This window comes from Sus scrofa, chromosome 6 (assembly GCF_054392235.1).
Source record: "Sus scrofa isolate SSC_HxYL_T2T_F1_AM1 chromosome 6, Sscrofa_HxYL_maternal_Yorkshire_Landrace_v2.0, whole genome shotgun sequence".
Taxonomy (NCBI): Eukaryota; Metazoa; Chordata; class Mammalia; order Artiodactyla; family Suidae; genus Sus; species Sus scrofa.
In genome coordinates this window covers 103,140,471-103,162,115 of record NC_139388.1, presented here as the reverse complement: position 1 = coordinate 103,162,115, position 21,645 = coordinate 103,140,471, and the positions used below count along the sequence as shown (strand labels likewise).

General features: G+C 42.4%; 1 protein-coding gene across 1 annotated transcript in view; it reads left to right on the top strand.

The window, feature by feature from the left end:
* The first annotated feature begins 10,126 nt into the window (after positions 1 to 10,126).
* The window catches only part of TWSG1 (twisted gastrulation BMP signaling modulator 1), a 49,160-nt gene continuing 37,641 nt past the window's right edge, over positions 10,127 to 21,645 (top strand). Inside the window, exons 1-2 of the mRNA XM_003127831.5 lie at positions 10,127 to 10,326; positions 11,653 to 11,809. Coding sequence (XP_003127879.1) covers positions 11,687 to 11,809 — 123 coding nt within the window. The 5' untranslated portion in view covers positions 10,127 to 10,326; positions 11,653 to 11,686. The remainder of the gene's footprint in view (positions 10,327 to 11,652; positions 11,810 to 21,645) is intronic.

The following is a 21,645-nucleotide window of genomic DNA, read 5'->3' as shown; positions in this document are numbered from 1 at the left end:
ACATTTTTCACAAAACTAGAACAAACAATCCAAAAACTGATATGGAACTACAAAAGACCCAGAATTGCCAAAGCAATCCTGAGGAAAAAAAACTACACAGGAGGCATAACTCTCCCAGACTTCAGGCAATATTACAAAGCCACAGTCATCAAGACAGTGTGGTACTGGTACCAAAACAGACATACAGACCAACTGAACAGAATAGAGAACCCAGAAATAAATGCAGACACCTGTGGTCAATTAATCTTCGACAAAGGAGGCAAGAATATAAAATGGGAAACAGTCTTTTTAGCAAGTGGTGCTGGGAAAACTGGACAGATGCTTGTAAATCAATGAAATGAACACACCCTCACACCATGCACAAAAATAAACTCAAAATAGCTTAAAGACTTAAACTTAAGACAAGACACTACCAAATTCCTAGAAGAGAACATAGGCAAAATATTCTCTGACATCAACCTTACAAATGTTTTTTTAAGTCAGTCTTCCAAGGCAACAGAAATAAAATCAAAAATAAACAAATGGGACCTAATCAAACTGACAAATTTTTGCACAGCAAAGGAAACCATAAAAAAAAAAAACACCCCAAAAAGACAACCTATGGAATGGGAAAAAATAGTTTCAAATGATGCAACCTACAAGGGCTTAATCTCTAAAATATACAAACAACTTATACAACTCAACAGCAAAAAAGCCAACAACCCAATTGAAAAATGGTCAGAAGACCTGAATAGACATTTCTCCAGAGAAGATACACAGATGGCCAAAAGGCACATGAAAAAATGTTCAACATCACTGATTATTAGAGAAATGTAAATCTAAACTACTATGAGATACCACCTCACACCAGTCAGAATGGCCATCATTAATAAGTCCACAAATAACAAATGCTGGAGAGGGTGTGGAGGAAAGGGAACCCTCCTGCACTGCTGGTGGGAATATAAGCTGGTACAACCACTATGGAGAACAGTATGGAGGTAACTTAGAAAACTATACATAGAACTACTTATGACCCAGCAATCCCACTCCTGGGCATATATCCAGGCAAAACTTTCCTTGAAAAAGACATATGCACCCATATGTTCATTGCAGCACTATTTACAATAGCCAAGACATGGAAACAACCCAAATGTCTATCGACAGACGAATGGATTAAAAAGATGTGGTATATATATATACAATAGAATACTACTCAGCCATAAAAAAGAACAAAATAATGCCATTTGCAGCCACTTGGATGGAACTAGAAACTCTCATACTAAGTGAAGTAAGTCAGAAAGAGAGAGACAAATACCATATGATATCACTTATATCTGGAATCTAATATACAGCACAAATGAAACTTTCCACAGAAAAGAAACTCATGGCCAAGGAGAACAGACTTGTGGTTGCCAAGGGGGAGGAGTGGAATGGACTGGGAATTTGGGGTTAATAGATGCAAACTATTGCCTTTGGAATGGATAAGCAATGAGATCCTGCTGCGTAGTACTGGGAACTATATCTAGTCACTTATGATGGAGCATGATAATGTGAGAAAAAAGAATGTAGATGTGTATGTGGGACCGGGTCACTTTGCTGTACAGTAGAAAATTGACAGAACACTGTAAACCAGCTGTAATGGAAAAAAATAAAAATCATTAAAATAAAAAAACTAAAAAATAAAGACGTAAATGTGACATCCATACTTTCATTGTATAAATTTTTTTTTTTTTGGCCTTTTTTAGGCCGCACCCACAGCACATGAAGGTTCCAAGGCTAGGTGTTGAATCAGAGCTACAGCTGCTGGCCTACACCACAGTCACAGCAATGACAGATCCAAGCCACACCTGCGACCTATACCACAGTTCGAGGCAACGCTGGATACTTAACCCACTGAGGGAGGTCAGGGATCAAACCCTCATTCTCATGGATATTAGTAGGTTTTAGTAACCACTGAGCCATGACGGGAACTCCTAAATTTTTTAAATTTATTTTTTGTCCACTGCATGCAGCAGTTTGATGTGGGCTCTCAGTTCCCAGACCAGGGACTGAACCTGGGCTACAGTAGTGAAAGCGCTGAGTCCTAGCCACTAGACCACCAGGGAATTCTCACCATTCATATTTTTAAAAAACATGAAGAGGAAAACGGAAAACCTCAGAACTTGTAAGTCTGGCTTAAAGGCAAAATGCTGAAATTATTGATTAAGGGCAAAAGAATAGAAAATCCAGAGAGGTACAGCCTAATCAGTCATACTTCAAATAGAAGCCACCTGGTTCCGTAAATTAATGACACAGAAGGCTAGAATTGGTGAAAGGAGCATGGAAAGGCGGACTCTCTGGGACAAGTTAGCACGGGGAGTGAGTTTCAGGAGGAAAGAGTCACTGAGCAAAAGTATCCGATCAACACAGAGGCAGACAAGCGTCAGGTCCAAAGACATCAGTAATCAGAGGCTCACAAGCCGCCGGCAACAAACAGGTAAGAGCAATGAACCTTCCTGTGGTTTGTTTCATTGTGTTTCATCCTCTCCAACTAAACTGATCCTGAAAGAGCTCTTGCTTCAGAATTGCTGTTTCAGGAGTTCCCGTCGTGGCGCAGTGGTTAACGAATCCGACTAGGAACCATGAGGTTGCGGGTTCCATCCCTGCCCTTGGTCAGTGGGTTAACGATCCGGCGTTGCCGTGAGCTGTGGTGTAGATTGCAGACGCGGCTCGGATCCCGCGTTGCTGTGGCTCTGGCGTAGGCCGGTGGCTACAGCTCCGATTCCACCCCTAGCCTGGGAACCTCCATACGCCGCGGGAGCGGCCCAAGAAATAGCAACAATAACAACAACAACCACCAAAAAGACAAAAGACAAAAAAAAAAAAAAAAAAAGAATTGCTGTTTCAGGTCAGATAAACCATCAGCAGGGCTGTGGTGTCCCCTCCTACCCAAGCCACTTCTGCAACCTATTCCACAGCTTCCAGCCACGCTGGATCCTTAACCCACTGAGTGAGGCCAGGGATCAAACCCAAATCCTCATGGAGACTCTGTAAACTCCTTAACCCTCTGAGCCACAACAGGAACTCCTCCCAAAGGCAATTTTTTTTTAATTTATTTTTTATTACTCAAATGAATGTATCACATCTGTAGTTGTATAATGATCATAACAATCTGATTTCACAGGATTTCCATCCCATAGCCCAAGCACATCCCCCCACCCCCCAAACTGTCTCCTCTGGAGACCATAAGTTTTTCAATGTCTGTGAGTAAGCATCTGTTCTGCAAAGAAGTTCAGTCTGTCCTTTTTTCAGATTCCACATGTCAGTGAAAGCATTGGATGTTGGTGTCTCATTGTATGGCTGACTTCACTTAGCATGATAGTTTCTAGGTCCATACATGTTGCAAAAAATGCTGGTATTTCATTCTTTTTAATGACTGAGTAATATTCCATTATGTATATATCTTCTGGATCCACTCCGCTGTCGATGGTAATTTAGGTTGTTTCCATGCCTTGGCTATTGCAAATAGTGCTGCAATGAACATTGGAGTACATGTGTCTTTGTGAATCGTGATTTTCTCTGGGTAGATGCCCAGGAGTGGGATTGCTGGATCGAATGGTAGTTCTATTTTTAGTTTTCTGAAGAATCTCCATACTGCTTTCCACAGTGGTTGCACCAATTTATAATCCCACCAACAGTGTACTAGGGTTCCTTTTTCTCCACACCCTCTCCAGCACGTATTGTTTGTAGACTTTTGGATGATGGCCATTCTGGCTGGTGTCAGGTGGTACCTCAGAGTGGTTTCAATTTTCATCTCTCTAATGATGAGTGATGTTGAACATCTTTTCATGTGTTTCTTAGCCATCTGTATGTCTTCTTTGGAGAACTGTCTGTTTAGATCTTCTGCCCATTTTTTGATAGGCTTGTTTGTTTTTTTGGAATGGAGCTGCAGAAGTTGTTTATAAATTTTGGAGATTAATCCCTTGTCAGTCAATTCACTTGCAAAGATTTTCTCCCATTCTGTGTGTTGTCTTTTTCCAAAGGCAAATTTTAAGTTACCTCTGCGGTAAGTTAAACAGAATTAAAAACAAGTGCAAAAGAACCTGTTTAAAGAAACTTGGAAGTTGCAGGATGTTGGTAGACTGTTTTGCAAAGACACCATCATGTCATCTTTCATCCCACATGGTGTTCTTACTAAGACACTCCTTTCACCTGGTGGGGCACCTAGCCTTGGAAGTCACATGGTATCATTTCTGCTGTAGTCCCATTGTGACTGTACTAAATGCCACTAAGTTGCACACTTGGGAAGTTAGAAAGGTAACTTTGTTGGTATGTGAATTTTTACACACATGCACATACACACACACTCGGAACATCTTTCTGGTTGCCGAGGTGCAGCTCAGCCTCTCAGGGGCTGGGGTCCTCCTATGTGTCTGGGCTGGGACCCTCCTCCTCCATCCTCAGCCTCACCCTCATAGTCTCCTTCTCCTCTGCCCCTTCAAGTCTGACCTCCAAGCATAAGCCTCTAGGTGCTTCTGGATTAATCTAGATATTTCCTAGTCTCTCAAAGTAACTGTTGAGCTCTTGTCTCTCTGCAGCCTTCTCTTCCTCTGCTGGTTTCCGTGCGTCATCTCTGCTGTCATTTGGCTAATTCAGGTTAAGACTACAAGCCCTAGTCTTTGCGGCTCTTCCAAGAGCCTCTCAGTCTCTGAACAGAGTGAAATGATGCCTTCACGACAGGATTTTGCCCTGAGAGAGTGTCCAAGTTTAGTTGAGGGAAACAAAATCCATATATACTAAGAGTGAAAGGTCAGTGCACATAAATGCTTTAGGAGCTCCTGGGGGCTTCAGCTGGGAGAGTCACGCATTCAATTGATTCATTCATGAGCATTAATCAGGCACTTACTATGTAGCAGCCTTGTCTTGAATCATGCAAGGTGATGCCTGATATTTGAATAGGGTTTAAAGAGTGCATAGGGATTATGTAGTCATTAAAAAAAAAAAAAAGAATCCTGACCCATGAAAAAAGAAAGAAGTGCAGAAGACAGGAGTGGAAAAGTACAAAGCATGACAACAGACCAGCTTGGCTTGATGGAAAGGATCTGTGTATACTGGCATGTTCTAGGTTTGCCAAATGGGTAAAAGCAATTTGCAGTAACATATTCTTAGCATAATTTCATTTTTTGCAAGCATATGTTAATACGTGGGACTTCAAAAAGACAGACTCTCCACAAAACTAGGGGCAATCACTAGGGGCTAAAAGGGCCAGAGGCACTCATGAGGTTCTGTAATTTTAAAATTCTGTCATCAGAAAAGAAAAAGCTTAAATGCAAACAAATGAATAAATACTTTAAATAAATAAACTATGAAGTTTGGACTTAGTTTGGTAGGCAGCAGTGAGCCATGAGTAAATATTGGATTTTGCGAAGCTTTAGGAGCTTTTGAGAACAATCTGTAAATCCCTCAATAGCCGCTGAGAGCCCTTTGCAAACATCTTCTGCTGAAACAGCATTTTCTCCCCGCAGGTGGGGTCCGAGGGGCCTTGGCAGCCCCAGCTTTGAGGCTCAAGAAAGCCTGCCTATGTGTTATTTTTGTCTGATGGATTTAAACCGTTCATAGCAAAGGGAATTACAAGGATCTTCAGAACTTGAGATAGAACAAAACAAAACAAAAATAGCCACTAGATTTTCCACAATTCTTTTTGTTTATACCATGAAGAGTTGAGAGGCCTTGGGAAGTAACCGTATTTCTTTCCTAAGTCTTCTGAGAGCTTTGGGGTAACTCCCACAACAAAGCAGGAGGGGCCGGAGGATGGAGGTGGGGAGAAAGGCAGTTTCTCCTCCCAGGGCCTTCCTTCCCTGATGGTCCCTCCCTCGCAGCAGGCTGAGGCTGGTAAACTGTGGCTCACTTCAGTTCAAGTGTGTAAAAAATCAGCTCATTCAGCTGAGTCACTCGGGTGGAAAGAGTGAACAACAGGACGGTGGATTCCAAACCAGAATCCCCAGCCTGCCCAGTAGCTGGTTCCCTGAGACATAGAGTAGTTTTCCTGTCCCAGGCTAGATGCCTCCTCCAGGCAGGCTCCCTATCTTGCCTCCTGTAGGGAACAGCGACAAGAAGCCCAGACCAGCCTGGAGGGCTCCCCTGCGCCCCTGTCTTCTGGGACTCACTGGCACCAGCGAGGGAGACCCAGAGGTGAGAGTGTAGAACCACCACCTACAAGAGTAACTTCTAGACCAGACGTTCACACTGCAATAGTCCTTGTTATCCAACAGCAGGATAACGCCCCCTCCCCTAACTCTCTTCACACACTCACCTTACCCCCAGCCCAAAGAGATGTCCACATCCTAATCCGGAAAACCTGTGGATGCTGCTTTACGTGGGAAAAGACACTTTGGAGATGTGATTAAATTGCAGATTTTGAGATGGGAGATTATTCTGTTGTGGGTTGGTTGGTTTGTTTCTTCTGGCCACACTTGCAGCATATGGAAGTTCCTAGGCCAGGGATGGGACCCTCACAACAGCAGTGACAACACTAGATCCTTAACGCTCTGAGCCACAAGGGAACTGCAGAGCACAGCTCTTCTGATCGAGCCTCATTTTAGGACTCAGGAGTCAATTCTCCAGAACACTAAGATAATAAATTTGTGTTGTTTTACAGCAGTAAATCTATGCTAATTTGTTAGCAGCAACAGAAAACAAGTCACTTCCTCTTCACTGTGGTTGGCTGGGAGTCAGCCACTGATGCATCTCTATCCCTGTGTAGGTTATGTGAATCTGTCACATTTGACCTTTCATCAGCTCTTACAAAGAGGCTTTATTGCACTGATCATAAAGGCTTCTGGTAAAATAAAATATCCATTAAAACCACCCCCGCAGCTCTGAAACTACCAAACAGATCCAAAACCATTTAATGTCCACCGGGAGGCTCAGCCAGCATTTGACCTTCTAGGGCATATCAAAGAGGATCTTTATATAGAGAACAGACTAGTGGTTGCCAAGGGTGGGGGGGATGGAGGAGGGATAGGCTGAGAGTTTGGGATTTGCAGGGGCAAACTATTCTATATAGGATGGAGAAACAACAAGGTCCTAATGTATAGCACAGGGACCTCTATTAAATATTCTGTGATAAACCATAATGGCAAAGATATGAAAAAGAATACATATATGATAATATGTATGTACACTTTTCTGTGCAGCAAAAATTAACACAATATTATAAATCAACTATACTGCAATAATTTTTTTAAAGAGGATCTTTTTATTGTTAACCTTTTTTATTTTTAAGTTTTATGGCCACACTCATGGCATATGGAGGTTTCTGGGCCAGGGATTAATCTGAGCCGTAGCTACAACCTGCACCACTTCTGTGGAAACACCGGATCCTTTAACCCACTGTGCCAGGCTAGGTATCAAATCCACATCTCCATAGCCACCCAAGCTTCTGCGGTTGGATTCTTTTTTGTTTTGTTTTGTTTTTTAGGGCTGCACCCATGGCATATGGAGGTTCCCAGGCTAGGGATCCAATCGGAGCTGTAGCTGCCGGCCTACGCCACAGCCATAGCAACACCAGATCTGAGCTTCATCTGCAACCTACACCACAGCTCAGGGCAACGCCAGAGCCTTAACCCACTGAGCAAGGCCAAGGGATCGAACCTGAATCCTCAAGGATCCTAGTCAGATTCCTTTCTGCTGAGCTGGATTCTTAAGCTATTGCACTAAGGCAGGAACTCCCTAAAGAGAGGATCTTTAAATAAAAAAAGTGTTTTCTTCTTATTACCAAAGTATCACAGGCAAATATATAAGAACAGGTGGGAGATCCCACTGTTGCTTAGAAGGTTAAGAACCTGACATAACGTTGGTAAGCACGAGGGTTCAGTCACTGGCCTCAGTGCATTAAGCGTCCGGCATTGCCACAAGATTCAGCTCAGCTCTGGTGCTCTGGCTGTGACATAGGCTGGCAGCTGCAGTCCTGATTCAACCCCTATCCAGGAACTTCTGTGTGCTGCATGTGTGGCAGTAAAAAGAAAAAAGAAAAAGAAAAAAGAAAATGCAGACACGTGCAAAGAAAATCATCAATGACAAAAAATCACTCATAATCTCAACAAGAGATAACCACACTTTATACCCCATGGTTCTCTCTCCAGGCGTTTTAAAATAACAGTATTCACAGTTTTTAATTTTCTTTCTTTCTTTTCGTCTTTTTAGGGCCACATGCTCAGCATATGGAAATTTCCAGGCTAGGGTTTTGATCAGAACAGCTGCTGGCCCACGCTATAGCCACAGCAGTGCCAGATCAGAGCCACGTCTGCGACCTATACCACAGCTCATGGCAATGCTGGATCTTTAACCCATTGAGCAAGGCCAGGGATTGAACCTGTGTCCTCATGGATACTAGCTGGGTTTGTTACTGCTGAGCCACAACGGGAACGCCTACAGTTTTTAATATTAATCATTTGAAAAATACATATACTACTTTAAGATGTTGATATATTAGGAATATCTTTCCATGTGCTCAAAACTACTCATTTTGATTCTAATAAATTATTTGCCTTTCCATTCTCCTCTCACAGTATAGTTTTTTAGAGGGTACATAATACACAATATTGCAACAGTCTGAATGAAAATCCAGTTGCCTTCTATTATTTGACATTAAATAAACTGACGTAAAACAATATCACTTTTGTCACTTTTTTTGTTTTGGGATATACATACTTATTTTTCATAAACTATGTATTCATATTACCATATAGCAGAGTCTATTATTTTTAAATGAAATAATGAATAAATATTTCTTAAATTTCTCAGTTTTAATTTCAAAACTCTGAGATGTGGCATACGTAAACAAAACCTCTTTGGAGCCCTGATTAATAAGCGAGTGTGAAGGGGTCTTGAGACTAAAAAATTTGAGAACATCTGATCCACCATATTATTTTTTAATAGCTGGTTTAGCCCATTGCATGGGGTATCATAATTCATTTAATCAGTAAGCAATACCAAGAATAAAACCCTTAAAGATAAATTTGTGTTCATTCAATTATTTCTTTCAGATAATTTTCAGGGATGATTTTTAAAATGTATATTTACTTCCTGTACAAAAACGGACTAACATCAATAATTCAATCCACCCCCTCAGCCAGTCAACTCTTGCCATTCTTTCTGTTTTCCTCCAATGAAGCAAGGGCGATGTAGGCACTTAAGATCCTACCAGCTTAAGACTTTAGTTCTAAGTCAGCATTTCCCAGAGGGAAGTACTTCTGGATATTTTAGCCCGGTGGGCTCCAACTGAATCTCTCTGGAAACTTTAAAAAGCAAATTTCCAGGGTTGTGGGGAAGAACAGAGGGCCATTCTCGACCACCTTTATCTACATGCGAACTGTCAGTCACGGTCACACATGCTCCAGCAGCCCTCTCCTGCCACCTGCCCAGGTGTCCCCTGGTCGGTGTCCTTCTGGGTCAGCACCCCCGCGCCCCTGCTCTCTTCCAGGGCTGAGCACAGGGCCAGGCGCCCACTACGTGAACTGCTGGACGAAAGCTCTACTCTAGGAGATCCTTATTCCGGAGGTCTGAGGCAGCTCCCAGAAGTCTGAGCTTTTAATAAATCCTGCCTCCGTGAAGGGGTTCAGGTGTCAGCTGTACTGGGTACCGACTGGGTGCCTCAGTCTGGCATCCCTATAACCCAGCCAAGACCAGCTCCTTCTCAGGGTTCCTGTGAGGACCCAGCTCTTATGACCAGGATAAAGTGAATCCGAAGAGGGCTAGACCGAAGGGTCTGCAGGAGCCGAGGCCGGCTGAAAGGCGCAAGAGATGCGGGCGTGGAAGGAGGCGGGAAAGCGCTCTTGGGCGCCGGGGAGCTGTGTCTGGGGCGGGGTGTGGCTGTCGTGGGAGTAACCGCGGACGGGGCTGGGGGTCGAGGGCGTGGCGAGGCATCTTGTCGGGGCGGGTGAGAGCGTGGCCAAAGTCGGGGGTGGGGCCACGGGGCCTTAGGGCGCGCGGGCGGGGAGGAGCGTGGCGGGACCGGCGGGGCGGGGCCGTGGAGGAGCTGGTGGGGGCGGAGCCTGTAGGGCCGGGGCGTGGCGGACCAGGCAGGGGCGGACCAGGCAGGGGCGGGCCAGGCCGCGCAGTCCGGAGCGCCGGGGGGAGTGAGAGACGCCTCCTGGCGGGAGCTGGCGGCAGAGGGAGGGAGGAGGTAGAGGGAAGCGGGCCCGGGCACAGGCGGGGCGGCGGCGGGCCGGTGTCTGCGTCTCTCAGCGCCGAGGCTCGCGGGCGCTGCGCGGAGGACGGCGTGGAGGCGCGGCCTGCCTGCCTCCACAGCCCGCGGCGACACGCCGGGGACTAGGGCCAGGCGGCCTCGCGGCGCCGCGGCGCACGGTGAGCGGGCGGGCGGGCGCAGGGCTCGGGGTTCGGAGGCCGCGCGGACCGCGGGGGCCGGGAGGAAAGGAAGGGCCCGCGCGGCCTGGGCCGCGTCCGCGGGGAACGGCGTGGGGCGGGCGTCCTCCTGTCAGCGCCGCTCGCGGATGCGGGGCCGGCGCTTTGTTCCCCCTTGAAGGCTGCGTTACCTGCTGCGCCCGCGCCGCGTTTCCTTGAATACCTGTTCCGGGGAACTTGGGGAGTGGGATGAAGACGACCTTGGGAGGGGAAAATAATCCCCTTTTAGTGGCCGTGGGAAGGGAACGGTTCTGGAAAATGCTGAAATGCCTTCCTCCGCAGACTGGACTTCGCTTGCGGCCCCCGGCCCCCCAGCGTTACGCGAAGCCAAGGGGGCGCCTAACGGTCCTGGGGCCGGGGGCTCCCCGCCTCGCGAAGCCGAGTCCTGGACAAAGCCCTGGGTTCTCCTCCCCTTCTCGTTGCCTTTGCCTGGCTGTGCTCCCTGATACTAGAATAAAGGTTTACAGTAACCATAAAGGCCCGCAAAAGCACCTTTATCCGTCCTACTTCAGTAATTTATTTAATTGATTCTATTTTGGGGGTGCGCTTTAAACCCCAAGAAGTTACAGCTTCTCCTTTAAAGTGTAATGACCACGTGGGTTGTTTATCCACTGTCAGAATTTATGCTGGTCTTTTTTTTTTTTTCTTTTTGGACTTTAATATGTTCTTCAATAACTAGAATTAAAAGAATATCTTCACATTTTAATAAATTAGTGTCCTTAATGCAGTTAAGTTTACTCTTCCTTCTTTTATTCACTACTCCCACTGAACTGCTTTACTCTGGCTTAATTAATAGGCAAAATGAGAGAGTAATAAAACACTGGAATAATTTGGATTTTAAAATTTTGTTTTAATTCTAAGAATTAAAATATTGTAAAATGTTTTAAAATTATAATACAGTATTAATAGTATTGTCTTTACTGGCTTAAAGTTGAATCATGGGCCTGAAATCAAAGCTGAATAGTAGCAGTTTGGTAAGAAACTAGTTATTTGCTTAACATGTACATATACACACACACATTCACTTTAACTTTCAGTCACCATTTCTGAGTAGTCTGAGGAATTTCAGAAGCCTGTATTTTTGAAGATGGTTAACAAGATATTACTGTATAAAATTGTAGCTTTTTTTGATTCTTTCATCTTTCATTGAGAATAATTTTTAAACAGTCACTTTTGCCTTTTAACAAACAATGGGTCTTGGTTTATTTGTTTTACCCTTGCCTTTGAATTAAAGGTTGTTTTTTTTTTTCTTTTTGTTTGTTTGTTCAGCTTCCTGGGAGTTACTGAGTGTCTCTGAAGAAACATGAAGTCACTCTCTGTTGTTATGCTTACCCTGGTCATCCTGGTATTCCTGACATGGGTCCCTGTGTCCCTGAGTTGTAACAAAGCACTCTGTGCTAGTGATGTGAGCAAATGCCTTATACAGGTAGGACTAAAACTACTTTTTTACTACTATTAAAGTATATCAGAGTTCTCTCTGTGGCTCAGCGATAAGGAACCTGACTAGTATCCACTAGGACTAGTCAATCCCTGGCCTCGCTCAGTGGGTTAAGGATCTGGTGTTGCTGTGAGCTGTGGTGTAGGCTGGAAACTACAGCTCTGATTAAACCACTAGCCTGGTAACTTCCATATGTCATGGGCGCAGCCCTAAAAAGACAAAAACAACAACAACAACAACAACAAAAAACCCACCACAACCAACAGCAAATCAGGTATATTGTAGAGCAGATACAAAGTGCATATATACAGATAGACAGTGTCTGTAGAATACAGTGTAAGGGTGAATAGTAGGTCAGGGCCTGAGGTGCTGAGCCATGACACAATGGTCTGGGTTTTGTCCCCAGAATTCTTCTGCATACAAGCAAGGTCAGACTCAGGAAGTTCAGTACTGAAAATAATATTAAGCTTTGTAAACATGCCGTTACAAGGTGATGAGCATCTGTTCAGATGAATTAAAGGGTTTCCTTGTATAATCTACTTTATGTAGCAAAGAGTCTCACTCTATTTAGAAAAAAAATTTAGCTTGTCAGATCACAGACAAACTACCCAAATATAATGTACCAGCTGTCTGTTCTGTGTAACAAGCTACTCCAAACCGAGCAACTTAATGCAGCAAACATTTATTATTGACACAGTTTCTGAGAGTTGGGAGCCTGGGAGCAGCTGAGCTGGGTGGTTCTGGGTCAGGGTTTCTCAAGATTTCAGTCATTGGAGACTCTGTTTCCAAGATACTTGACAGTGATTTCTCAGCTGTCAAGGCAAGCCTGTGTGAAGAGAAAAGCGAGTTTAAGTCATTGGCTTAGTTCATGAAGCTAGTAAGTGGCGGTGGAGCGTGGCCTTTGTTTGACCCTTGAAGCCTTTGGCGTTTTTACCGCACATACTGGTTATTATTGTCCATAAAGTTGTGTTAATTAGTGGTGAACGTCATGTCTTTTCTAGCTGTTCTCCCCTTTCTCCTCTTGTTTAGACTGTTGGCAGTCTTGTGTCTTTTGTGTGTCTGTATTTGTTAGCCTCCCTTCTAGCTGTTGGCTAAGAAATTCAGTAGCCACACATACTAGAATTGTGTATAAAGTGTGACTCAGCTAGCTCTGGGCTGTAATCCTGACATGAAAGCATTTGTGTGTATGTACTAGAAGTGATCATGATTTCTATAGATGAGAGGCATTTTGTGCTGCTTTATGATGTTTTGGTCCTCACTGATAGTTAAAAATCTGGGAATCCTGGCCTTTGTGTGAGTGTGGTTACCACCATCTCATACTCTGTACTCTCACTTTGCATTTTACAAAAAGATTTAACTAGAGAAGTTGGTTGTTTCTTGTTTTTGTTTTTATTTTTTTACCGTGGATGATTCTAAGCGTAAATAGAAGAGAGAGAAGACTGTAGTGAACAGCAGTAACAATCAGCACTTATAGCAACCATTAACTCAGGGCTCCCCTTGTTTCACCTGTATTCCCCTCCACTGTCCACTCCAGCTCTGTTTAGTTACAAGCACATCAAATCCCTGATATTATTTTATCATAATTCCAATGTCTATCTCTTATTAAAGATAGAACTTTTGGAGTTCCTGTTGTGGCTCAGCAGTAATGAACCTGACTAGTATCCATGAGGATGCAGGTTCAATCCCTGGCCTTGCTCAGTGGGTTAAGGATCTGGTGTTGCTGTGAGCTGTGGTGCAGCTTGCAGACACAGCTGGGATCCTGCATTGCTGTGCATCTGGTGTAGGCCGGCTCTGGTTTGACCCCTACCCTGGGAACCTCCATATGCACTGGTTGTGACCCTAAAAAAGTGAAAGAAAGAAAAAAGAACTCTTTAAAACATAGCTATTAGCAATTTTTAAAAATACCAATAATTCTTTAATGTCATGCAGTTTTACATGGCATATCTGCTTAGGCTTGTGCTGGCTGAAAATTTTGTAGTCTTTATTGAAGTCCAACTTTGTACTGTGGTCAGAGGGGAATCAGTGCCTCTTCCCATGTTGTTTTAATGTAACTTCTTTATTCATTATTAGAACATCTCCTAACAATTGCTATATTCATATTTAAGTGGAAATCCACTTAAATCTCAAATTATTTTTTGACTCTACAAGTCTACAATTTCCATTTAATTTAAATGGTTAAAATTAGAATTTATCTAAAAGACCTTGCTTGGTAAAGGTAAGGGCTGCATACATTCTTACCACCTTGTGTGTGAATTCTAATTTCTCTGCATCCTCACCAGCACTTGTTATTATCTGTCTTTTTTCTTATAGGTATCTTGGTGTAAAGTGGTTTTGTTTTGCATTTCTGTAATGACTAATGCTGTTGAGCATCTTTTCATGTGCTTCTTGGCTATTCATGTGTCTTCTTTGGAGCAATGTCCATTTAGAAGCAATGCCCATTTTTTAATTGACTGACGTCTTTTATTGTTGGGTTATAAGAGTTGTTTTATAAATTCTGGGTTTGAGTGCCTTATCAGATATATGACTTGCAAATAAGTTCTCTCACCCTATGGGTTGTCTTTTCACTTCTTAATGATATTATTTGCAACACAAAAGTTTTCAATATTGATGGAGTCTAACATTTATTTGTTGCTTGTGCATTTGGTGTTCTAGCTAAGAAACCATTGCTTAACTCAAGCTTATAATATCTGCTTGTGTATTTTCTTCTAAGAATTTTATAGTTTTAGCTCTTATATTTAGGTCTGTGATTTATTTTGAGTTGATTTTTATGTATGGTACGAGGTAGGGGTCTGACCTTATTCTTTTGTGTATGGATATCCAGTTGTCTCAGCACCATTTGTTGAAGAAATTATTTTTTCTCTATTGCATTATGTTGGCATCCTTGTTGAAAATTATATTTGACCATAAATGTAAAAATTTATTTCTGGACTCTCAGCTGTATTCCACCGAGCTGTATTTCTATCTTTATGCTTTCTATCTTGATTACTGTAGCTTTGTGGCATATTTTACAATCAGGAAGTATGAATTTTCTTTTTTTTTATCCTAAATGATTCTTATTTTTTCCATTATAGTTGGTTTACAGTGTTCTGTCATTTTTCTATGGTACAGCAAAGTGACCCATTTACACATACATATATACCTTCTTTTTCTCACATTATCATCCTCCATCATGCCCCATCATAAGTGACTAGATACAGTTCCTAGTGCTTTACTGTAGGATCTCATTGCTTATCCATTTCAAAGGCAATAGTTTGCATCTATTAACCCCAAATTCCCAGTCCATTCCACTCCTCCCCCTTGGCAACCACAAGTCTGTTCTCCTTGGCCATGAGTTTTCTTTCTGTGGAAAGCTTCGTTTGTGCCTTATATTAGATTCCAGTATAAGTGATGTCATATGGTATTTGTCTTTCTCTTTCTGACTTACTTCACTTAGTATGAGAGTCTCTACTTCCATCCATGTTGCTGCAAATGGCATTATTTTTTTCTTTTTTATGGCTGAGTAATATTCCATTGTGTATATATACCACATCCTTTTTTTTTTTTTTTTTTTTTTCTCTTTCTTTCTTTTAGGGCTGTACCCATGGCATATGGAGGTTCCCAGGCTAGGGGTTGAATCAGACCTACAGCTGCTGGCCCACACCACAGCCACAGCAATGCGGGATCGGAGCCACATCTTCGACCTACACCACAGCTCACGGCACTGCCAGATCAACCCACTGATCGAGGCCAAGGATCAAACCCACAACCTCATGGTTCCTAGTTGGATTCGTTTCTGCTGTGTCATGACGGAAATTCCATATACCACATCTTTTTAATCCATTCATCTGTTGATGGACATTTAGGTTGTTTCCATGTCTTGGCTATTGTAAATAGTGCTGCAATGAACATATGGGTGCATATGTCTTTTTCAAGGAAAGTTTTGTCTGGATATATGCCCAAGAGTGGGATTGCTGACTAGGAACCATGAGGTCGCGGGTTCGGTCCCTGCCCTTGCTCAGTGGGTTAAGGATCCTGCGTTGCCGTGAGCTGTGGTGTAGGTTGCAGACATGGCTCAGATCCCGCGTTGCTGTGGCTCTGGCGTAGGCCGGTGGCTACAGCTCCGATTCAACCCCTAGCCTGGGAACCTCCATATGCTGCGGAAGCAGCTCAAGAGATAGCAACAACAACAACAACAACAAAAGACAAAAGACAAAAAAAGACAAAAAAAAAAAAAAAAAGAGTGGGATTGCTGAGTCATAAGTAGTTCTGTATGTAGTTTTCTGAGGTACCTTGATACTGTTTTCCATAGTGGTTGTACCAGTTTACATTCCCACCAGCAGTGCAGGAGGGTTCCCTTTTCTCCACACCCTCTCCAGCATTTGTTATTTGTGGACTTATTAATGATGGCCATTCTGACTGGTGTGAGGTGGTATCTCATAGTAGTTTTGATTTACATTTCTCTAATAATCAGTGATGTTGAACATTTTTTCATGTGCTTGTTGGCCATCCACATGTTTTCTTTGGAGAACTGTCTATTCAGGTCTTTAGCCCATTTTTCAATTGGGTTGTTGGCTTTTTTGCTATTGAGTTGTATAAGTTGTTTGTGTATTTTAGAGATTAAGCCCGTGTTAGTTGCATCATTTGAAACTATTTTCTCCCAATCCTTGGTTGTCTTTTTGGGTTTTTTTATGGTTTCCTTTGCTGTGCAAAAGCTTTTTAGTTTGATTGGGTCCCATTGGTTATTTTTGCTTTTATTTCTGTTGCCTTGGGAGACTGACGTAAGAAAACATTTGTAAGGTTGATGTCAGAGAATATTTTGCCTATGTTGTCTTCTAGGAATTTGATGGTGTCTTGTCTTAAGTAAAAAGTCTTTAAGCTATTTTGAGTTTATTTTTGTGCATGGTGTGAGGGTGCATTCCAGCTTTCATTGATTTACATGTGGCTGTCCAATTTTGAATTTTCTAATTTAATTCTGTTTCAAGATTTGTTTTTACTACTTTAGGCCCTTGTGTTACCATATGAATTTTATTTTATTTTATTCTATTCTATTCTGTTTTATTTTATTTTATTCTATTCTATTTTATTGCTTCTTAGGGCTGCACTCTCGGCATATGGAAGTTCCCAGGCTAGGGGTCTAATCAGAGCTGCAGCTGCTGGCCTACACCACAGCCACAGCAATGTGGGATCTGAGCTGCGTCTGTGACATACACCTCAGTTCATGGCAACTCAGGATCCCCCACCCACTGAACGAGGCCAGGGATCGAACCCGAATCCTCATGGATACTAGTCAGATTCTTTTCTGCTGAATCACAAAGGGAGCTTAGCATATAAATTTTAGAATCGGCTTGTCAGTTTCTGCAATAAGACCAGCTAGGATTTATATATATATATAAATGCGTATGTGTGTGTGTATGTGGTTTTATTTATTGGCATAGTTTTTGGTACAGTAAAAATGAGCGGAAAGTTCAGAGAGATCCCTTGTAACCCTTTCCACTACACTCACCCATTGTCTCCCCTACTATTAATATCTTTCATTAGTTAGTACATTTGTTAAATTGATAAACCGATATTGACATACTATTATTAACTAAAGTCCACAGTTTATGTTTGGGTTCATGCTTTGTGTTGGACAGTTCCATGGGGTTGACAAATGCATGTCTTATATCTGCCATTACAATGTAGTATGGAATTGTTTTGTTGCCCTAAAAATCCCCTTTGCTTCCACATGGCCTCCCCTCCTCTACTCCTTCACCCCTTGCCCCTCAAGCCCCTGGCAACCACTAATCTATTTTACTGTTTCTGTAGTTTTGCTGTTTCTAATATGTTTTATAGTTGGGATTATACAGTATGCAGCCTTTCCAGGCTGGCTTCTTTCACTTAGCAATATGCATTTATGGTTCCTGTGTGTCTCTTTTGTGGTTTGATAGCTTATTTCGTTGTATCCAACTTATGAATGTACCATAGTTTGCTTGCTAGTTTGATTGAGGGACATCTTGAATGCTTCCAAGTTTTAGCAAAAAAATAATAAAGCTGCTACCAACGTCCATTTGTAGGTTTTTTTCTGTTTTTTGTTTTGTTTTGTTTTTTTCAGGGCCACACTCGCAGCATATGATGGTACCCAGGCTAGGGGCTGAATCAGAGCAGTAGCAACTTGGGATCTGAGCCTCATCTTTGACCTACACCAGAGCTCACGGCAACACCTCATCCTTAACCCACTGAGTGAGGCCAGGGATCGAACCCACATCCTCATGGATACTAGTCAGGTTTGTTAACTGCTGAACCACAACGGGAGCTCAACTATGTGCAGGTAGGTTTTTGTTTGGACATAAATTCTCAGCTCATTTGACTAAATACCAAGAAGCTTAATTGTTGGATTATCTGCTAAGAGGATGTTTACTTATTATTATTATTTTTTTGCCACACCCACGGCATGTGGAAGTTCTCAAGCTTAGGATCGAACCTGTGTTGCAGTTGTGACCTGCACCACAGCTGTGGCAACATGAGATCCTTAACCCTCTGTGCCTGCCACACGGGAACTTTCCCAGAGTATGTTTACTTTTGTAAGAAATGGCCAGACTGTCTTCCAAAGTCAAAGAATTTTGCATTCCCACCAGCAGTGAGTGAGAGTTCCTGTTGCTCCACATCCTTGACAGCATTTGGTTGTGTCAGTGTTTGAATATTCACCATTCTAATAGATGTTTATTGTATCTTGTTTTAATTTGCAATTCCATAATGACTTTGTGCTGAATTTTTTATATGCTTTATTTGCCACTTGTATGTCATCTTGAATAAAATAATCTTTTTGTGTCTTTTGCTAATTTTTAAATTGAGTCATTCATTTCCTTACTGTTGAGTTTTTAGGAGTTATTTGTATCTTTTAAATAGTAATCCTTTATCAGATTCAGGTGTTTTCTCCCTGCAAGTGGTTTGTCTGCTTATTCTCCTGACAGTGTCTTTTGCAGAGCAGAAGTTTCAAATTTTAGTGAAGTCCAGCTTTTCCATTTTTTTCTTTCATGGATTGTGCCTTTGGTATTGCCAGCTAGGATTTTGATAAGGATTACATTGAATCTATAGATCAATTTGGGAAGTATTGCTAATTTAACAGTATTAAGTCTTTGATTAATGAACAAACAATGTCTTTCCTTTTATTTAGATTTCCCTTTAATTCTTTCAGTAGTATTTTATAGTTTTTACTATATGAGTCTTTTACACTAAAAAATGTCTTGTACATCTTTTGTTAAACTTATTCATAGATATTTTTTGATGTTGTTCTCCTGCTTCTCTGTCCTTTCCCGATTCCTAAGACATCTGAATTCCTCAGAGTACACTCCCCTTAATTCTTGCCCCACTCTCTTTGGGTGACATCTCCATACCTATAGATCCATTTTCCACAAATCCTCATATATTCATCTCCAGTTCAGCTGTTTTTTTTTTTTTTTTTGTCTTTTTGCCATTTCTTGGGCCGTTCCTGCGGCATATGGAGGTTCCCAGGCTAGGGGTCTGATCGGAGCTGTAGCCGCCAGCCTACGCCAGAGCCACAGCAACGCGGGATCCGAGCCGCGTATGCAACCTACACCACAGCTCACAGCAACGCCGGATCCTTAACCCACTGAGCAAGGGCAGGGACTGAACTCGAAACCTCATGGTTCCTAGTCGGATTCATTAACCACTGCGCCACGACGGGAACTCCTGGTTCAGCTGTTTTGAGCTCTAGACTCTTCTAACTGCCCACTGGTACTTCTTTTTTTCTTTTTAGGGCTGCACCTGTGGCATATAGAAGTTCCCAGGCTAGGGGTCGAATCAGAGCTGCAGCTGCCGGCCTACACCACAGCCACAGCAATGCAGGATCCCAGCCGTGTCTGCGATCTGCACCATAGCTCATAGCAACGCCAGATCCTTAACCCACTGAGCGAGACAAGGAATTGAACCCCATCCTCATGGGTACTAGTCAGGTTCGTAACCCGCTGAGCCACAACAGGAACTTCCTGGAATTGTTTTCTTAATTTTATTTTCAGATTGTTCATTGCTTGTATATGGTGTCATAGATCTTAAATCTGTTTTCACTTCATCTGCATTCTGGGAGAGTTCTTTGACTGCCTTTGAACCCTTTATATTGAACTTTTATAGCAATAACTTTTAAATTTCACCTCTTATTGTCTGACAATATTTCTTATTATCACTTTACTTGTACTGTTTTCTCCGATGTCTGGGGATACTTGTTGGAGGTTTTATTGATGGAGATGAGGTATCTTCCACCCCTCATCTCATTTTCTTACCTGGATTTCTCTTTCTTCCAAGATTATTATTATTTCTTTCAGTTTATATCTCTTTTATGCCAGAGGTTTTTCTCTAATGTATAGCATTTCCTAGTTGTCCATTTTAATTAAGAATGAAGCATAGAAGTCTGACGGAGAGGCTGTTTGTGGGCAGGGCTGACGTATACAGGCTGGAGGTATGGCTTCAGGGGCAGGGAAGCTCTTGACACTAGAATGTGTTCTCTATTCTGAGGCTGACCCTTTCCCTGAAGAGAAGTTTTAGGTTGTTTATTTTGAATGGCTGGTTTTCTTAATGTGGTTGTGGTGGATGGTTGTTCCATAGATGCCTGGTTCTTGTCTTTTTACTGTAGGTTGGGGCAGTGGTCTGATAGAAGCTTGAATGTTAATGCCCTCTTTTATTCCTGTTCTCTTCAGTTGAGGAACAGATTGGCTATTAGTGTTTCCTATGAACTGGGGTCCTTGGACCTTTAAAGGCTCCTCTTAAAGGGGATTCCCCAGAATTATATTCAGATTTGCATATGTACAGTTTTCTAAGAAAAAAGTCCATACCTTTCAGAAGGTTATCATAGTGGTTGATGGCCCTGAAAAGGTAAAGAATTTGTTTGTATCACACATACCAAATTATTAAAATTCTGCTTTCATATTCAACAGAGTACAAAGCACATTGAAATTTTAGATGGCAACAATAGCTTTCTCCTCAAACTTACAGAAGAAGGTGCACAGAAATGAAGGTGGGAGATAAGAAAGGCAATGTTATAGGCATGTAAAGAAACTTCCTTAGCGGGAGTTGAGATTTTATTTTTGTTATTTCACTTTGGTTTGAACAACATCTGTAGCATTGAAATGATGTACTGTGAGGATAAGTTAGAACATTTGTTTATGTTGAGCCTTGGTAACTTATGAAATAACTAAATATAAAACATTTTCCCTGGAAGCTCAGAGCTGTGTAAATGTTTTTTTCCCAGTGTGGTCACAAGGCAGCACAGTCCTTCCTGCCCCGCCTATAAGCTGCTACGCAGAAGGGTGGGCCCCACGTAAATATTTATTTTGTGCTTCTGACAGGAAAGAAATCTAATTTTAACATCAGGAAAGTAAAATTGTCATCTTGGTGTATTCCTTTGCTCATATACAGTGATTTAGCTGTCCTATTTTGCTTTTCACAGGATCTTATTTTTTCTTCTGCTTCTGTAAAAAGAACATTTAGGAGTTCCCGTCGTGGCGCAGTGGTTAACAAATCCGACTAGGAACCATGAGGTTGTGGGTTCGGTCCCTGCCCTTGCTCAGTGGGTTAACGATCCGGCGTTGCCGTGAGCTGTGGTGTAGGTTGCAGATGCGGCTCGGATCCTGCGTTGGTGTGGCTCTGGTGTAGGCCGGCGGCTACAGCTCCGATTAGACCCCTAGCCTGGGAACCTCCATATGCCACGGGAGCGGCCCAAAGAAATAGCAAAAAAAAAAAAAAAAAAAAAGAACATTTAAAATTTGGATCACAAGTTCCCTCCTGGCTCAGTGGGTTAATGATCTGGTGTTATCATTGCTGTGGCTTTGGGTTCGATCCCTGGCCTGGGAACT